Source organism: Mus pahari, chromosome 1 (assembly GCF_900095145.1).
Source record: "Mus pahari chromosome 1, PAHARI_EIJ_v1.1, whole genome shotgun sequence".
Lineage (NCBI taxonomy): Eukaryota > Metazoa > Chordata > Mammalia > Rodentia > Muridae > Mus > Mus pahari.
The window spans coordinates 69,028,538-69,033,968 of NC_034590.1; the positions used below are offsets into that span (position 1 = coordinate 69,028,538).

At 39.3% G+C, this 5,431-nt stretch overlaps 1 protein-coding gene across 1 annotated transcript in view; it reads right to left on the bottom strand.

Moving 5' to 3' along the window:
* The window catches only part of Acer3 (alkaline ceramidase 3), an 81,975-nt gene that overhangs the window by 1,762 nt on the left and 74,782 nt on the right, over positions 1 to 5,431 (bottom strand). Inside the window, exon 10 of the mRNA XM_021212938.2 lies at positions 437 to 482. Coding sequence (XP_021068597.1) covers positions 437 to 482 — 46 coding nt within the window. The remainder of the gene's footprint in view (positions 1 to 436; positions 483 to 5,431) is intronic.

The following is a 5,431-nucleotide window of genomic DNA, read 5'->3' on the forward strand; positions in this document are numbered from 1 at the left end:
GTGTGTGTGTGTGTGTGTGTGTGTGTGTAAATGAAGTGCATGTGGAGGCCAAAAGAGGGTGCATGTGTGTGTGTGTGTGTGTGTGTGTGTGTGTGTGTGTGTTAAGGTGGTTGTGAGGCACTGGGCATGCTGCTGGGAACAGATCTTGGTCCTCTGAAGGAGCAGGTATGCTTTATATTGCTTAGCCATCTCTCCACCCCCTTAATCTTCAATTCTAAAATTAATGCTGTAATGTTGCACTTAACAGCTTCATTCTGTTGAGGTAGTTCAGACTTAAAGAAGAGACGTGTCTAAGATCACAGGGTAGCAAATGGATAACAAACATTTCAGATTTGAGTCTGTGCTGCTCCCCTACTGATCCACCACTCCTGCTGTCTCTTGCATCCATTTGATTGTCTCAAGACTAGCACTGCCCTTCCCTTTACAACATACTTACCTTCACTTTTGGCCTGTACCTCAGGTAAAGTGTTCTTGTATATAAACTGAAAGAAAAGTGGAAAAACTTCTCAGACAAATCAACTCATAAACTATAACTTCAGGATGTTTGTAGTTTAGAACCAAGCATGGCATTATAATGCCCCATGTGGTTGGTATCATAATTACATCTTTGAAAACTGCAGCTATAAGCATTCATTAAATAAAGGTGTAGTAAACCCAGAGAGGTAACCGTTTCTTTGGTGTCTGTTATTAAAGTGAGCCACTCCCTGCTGGAGGTGAGATTAGTTAGATCTGGAAAGTAGTACAAATGGCAAACTCTGCTCAACTTGTTCCTGAAAGCCACTAGGTTGTCTGTAGCATACAACATATGTAATTCTATGTATACTACACTACTTAAATATATTTGAATAGTAACAAAATATCATGACAACACATACAAAATGTACTTTTCTAGTATTTCAAATAAGAACGCAAAGATCAAAAGAAACTACTAGCTAAATTTATAAAATTTAATGTGGCTATGCTACACTTTCCTATACCAAATCTGGAGCTGCAGCAAATGGCAGTTTAGATGTTACCTGGACATTTGCTAGCAGTAAGACTTTAAACTTGCTGATTTTCTGTTATGTTTATTCAACAAAAATTCTAAACAATTGCTTTTATCAGAAAGTTTGTTAGCACAATCTAGACTGACATTAATGCAAAAGAAAGTCTTCACTGAGCATGGTGGCATTTGTCTATAATTCCAGTACTTAGTAGAGGAAAGCAGGGGGGGCCTTGAGTTTGAGACCAACCTGGGATACTTAGTGATTTTTAGGCCATCATAATCTACAAAGTGGGAACATTATCCACCTCATGGGTATAATACTGGGAGTCTCCAGAGAACCTGCTCAGTCCATGGACTGACAACAAAGCTAAGTGTGACTAGCTGAGACTCTTGGTACACAGAGAAGCCACAAAAGTAAAGACAGGTCTAGTGAATCTTGGACACTTGTCCAATGTAGGCTCCTAACCAGAATAAACCATAGCAAAGATGAGTGTCTACAAGTAAAAGTAGGCACCCTGATCTTGGGTCTATTAGAGATTCTTTCCAAGTTTTGAGAACACAGAAAGAAGCAGTTCCAAGGCTTACTCTGTTTCTCCTTCCTGTTTTTTCTGCCTCTGCCCCCCCTTTTTCTTTTTACTTCACTTTTAGTAGTATTTCCACTTTACTACATATATGTTTTTTTAAAAAAGCAGACTCCCTACCCACCTTTTCTTGTTCTTTTAAGGAAGGGTCATATGTAGTTCAGGCTGGCCTGCAATTCATTATGTAGATGAGGATGACTTTGAACTTCTGATCATCTGCTTCTATCTTTTGAGTGCTACCATGCCCATTTCAGGGAGGGGGGGAAGCGGGGGGCGTTGGTTTGAGACAGGGTTTCTCTGTGTATCCCTGGCTGTCCTGGACCTCACTCTGTAGACCAGGCTGGCCTTGAACTCAGAAATTCGCCTGCCTCTGCCTCCCAAGTGCTGGGATTAAAGGTATGTGCCACCACTGCGTGGCCTACCATGCCCATTTTATGTGGACTGGGGATGGAGCCCAAGGTTCTGTTCATGCTAAGCAAGTATCCACCAACTGAGCTACATTCCTAGGACCTTTCCTTTTTTCCCTTTTCTCTCTTTCTACTATAGTATATACTTTTGCTTTACCTTATTTTTAAAAACTTTTATATTTTTATTTTAAAATCTCCCTTCTTACATGTATCTAATTTTGCTTTCAAACTTTGAATAATAGGAACTCTCTTGCTGCTGTTGTTTTGAAACAGGTTATCATATGAATGATGCTGCTCTCAAACTAACTATGTACAGCTGAGAATGACTTCTGAACTCTCAGACTCCTGGTCATCCTGCCCTTGTTTCCAAGGACTGGTACTACAGACATGTGCCAGTGTGCTCAGCTTGTTTTTTCTTTTTCTGATCTCTTAACCTTTCCCATTTTTTAAAAAAAATTAAAACAAATGTACTGGGGGTATTATGTGTGTTTATCTCTGTGTGTCATATGTATGCAGAAGTCAGAAGAGGGCTTCAGGTCTTTTAGAGCTAGGATTACAGGGCAGCTGTAAGCTGTCCGATGTGGGTAATAAGTTCTGGGAACCAAATTCCAGTCATCGGTAGGGCAGCAAGTGCTCTCACTGCTGGGCCATCTCTCTAGGCTGTCTTGACCTTTTTTCTTTCCCCTCAGAACAGTTTTCTTTACTCTTCTTTTCTCTGTTCTTTTGTTTAACCTTGACTCTCTTTGATTTCTTCTCCCTTTTTGTTTCCTTCCTTTATTTCACTCAGCATTATTTTTGTATTAATCTTAAGCAATTTTTAATTTTTATTAATTCTCTGAGAATTTTATACAATGTATTTTGAACATCCCCACTCTATTCTTTGCATTTTTTTTTTTAACTTTGCAGCACACTATATTAGTTTTGCCATTTTCCGTTTTATGGTCAGTGATATAGAATTGGGTTTTAATCAATATTAACTATATTTATAGATATTTTTGGCTTAATATTGTTGTAGTTATAGCAGTCTATTTTCTCTGCTGACAGTGCTACTAATGAACTGAGCCCTCAAAAGCAAGCTGACCAATCAGATCCCAGAATAAAACTAGCGCCCACCTTTAATCCCAGCACTTGGGAGGCAGAGGCAGGCGGATTTCTGAGTCAAGGCCAGCCTGGTCTACAGAGTGATGTCCAGGACAGCCAGGGCTACACAGAGAAACCCTGTCTCGAAAAAACAAACAAACAAACAAACAAACAAACAAACAAACAAAACAACTAGAAGCAAGCTTGTCATGGTATCACACATCTTTAATTCCAACATAAGGACCACTGAATTTGAGGTTAGCCAGCCTATATGGGAGCTCCAGGCCAGCGAGTGCTCCATAAGAAGAAGCAACAACCCTCCACATAAAATGCCAAATGAAACAAAAATCAATGACAAAGCAAACTGGAAAGATATCTAAAATAACAGTTTGTCAAATCACAACACAGAAACACAAGAAACATGAAAAAGCAAGGCAATGTGATTCCTCCAAAAGATAATTTCCTATCCACTAAACTTAAAGACAATGAATAAAATTCTGGATAATTTGCCTTAAAATTGTTACACAATCTTAGAGTGATGAAGCTGCATTAGGGACTTTAAAATTGAAAGCACTGACTCTTCATTATGCTAGCACAGATCCAATGATACTCTAAAGCTGAATAAAAATCTGACACTTCTGCCCTCATTTTGTAAAACCTGTGTCCTTTGCTACTTTAAATTTTTGGATCTCAGATATTCATGCAGACATGCTGAGTATTTAAGGAATATTCATTTAATGCTGGTAATGCTATGCCACACAAGGCTGAAGGAATTAAGAGAAAATAAGTTATTGTCAAGATTTTATATTACCAATGGCCATAGTTTTCACAACATCCAGTTCTAGATAATCAGATAGGCACCTAGAAGTATTCAGTCACTTGCCTTAAACCTGAACGCTTAACTAAGTACATCTGTCCCGAAGTGGAAACTTCTGGTTTGTTTGGAAAGGCAGTTATGTCAAATGATGTTTGGCTAGGGCACATAGGTAAAAGGATGTCTTGCTAAAGTGGACATGTGAAAGAATGTTTTTCTGAAGCAGGCACAGATGAAAGGATGTTTTGCTACAGTGGACACATGAAAGGATGCATGAGGAAGGAGTGTAAATATGACCCACAGACAGTGAGAGAGGAGCATTGAGCACCTCACTATTCTTCACTAACAACAAGCATGCATTGGTTCATCTTACATAGCATTGTTGAGCTCAGCTTGTGGTAATACTATCATTGAGAGAAACTAGCCCAAGAACTGCTTGTGAGGTTCTGACAGCTTCTGTGGCCTGGCCTCAGGCAAGTTAGTGATCCTTGCAGTTTCTCCAGGACTGGACAGCAGCTGCTGGTTTGTGTGTGGGCTGGACGGAAGCTGCTGGTTTGTATTTAGTGTTTGCTAGGGGACTGAACTCTGAGAAAGAAGATCAAGCTCGCCTCCAAAGAACTGTTGGTAAAGAGGTCCACTTCCCATATATCCTAATAACTTTTCTCTTTCACTACCTCTGGTAGGTGGTGGGCAAGAGGAGAAGTTGAATGCTTATTAAAGTAGGCTGCAAAAAAATTATGCCAGTACTGTCCTTTCTGAGTTTCTTTTCCCTCAGTATTTCTCTCTGGTATCCAAGGAACAACAGTTCTGATCGATAGGCCTTATCTATAAACAACTTGTAATGATTTGCAACTATACCCCCCACTGTCAGCTCCACATGGCCTTTGGAAATTAATGATCAATAAGATAAAGACTGCTTACATATGCATGTTTCTTGATTCTGTTCCCACTTTTTTCCCTCCCAATTAATACCAAAAACTCTTTAGTACCTCAAAGATAGGACTGAAGCCACTGGGTCCAGTGGCACTTCCTGGTATAGCTCTATAGAATATAGTCCATAGTGTCTTTACAAAGATGCTCTATCATACCAGAGATTTCCAGTGTACATCCAGAGCACTCCACAAAACTAAGGCACCCTCCTAAATCATCATAAAACAATCCTTCTAAACAGGTAATTAATACACATCCAAGCTATATCCCTGATTTCCATTTTAACTGTCCCAAGGATTTCCTTTTCTCTCTGCACTAGGTTCTTACCCAGGCAAAAGACATAGCAACAGGCTATACTTTAATAAGTTTGTTTGCCCTAGCTACAAGAATTCCTCAGTTTTGTTTCTCATGCACTTGCTGGTCTTAAAGAACACATGGTTTTCATTTTGTAGATTGACCTTCAACCTTCATCAATTGTCCCTCAAGATAGAGCAGACCTAAGCCATGAATTTTGGTTAAATAATAAAAAAATAATTTTTCTTCTTCTTCTTCTTCTTCTTCTTCTTCTTCTTCTTCTTCTTCTTCTTCTTCTTCTTCTTCTTCTTCTTCTTCTTCTTCTTCTTCTTCTCCTTCT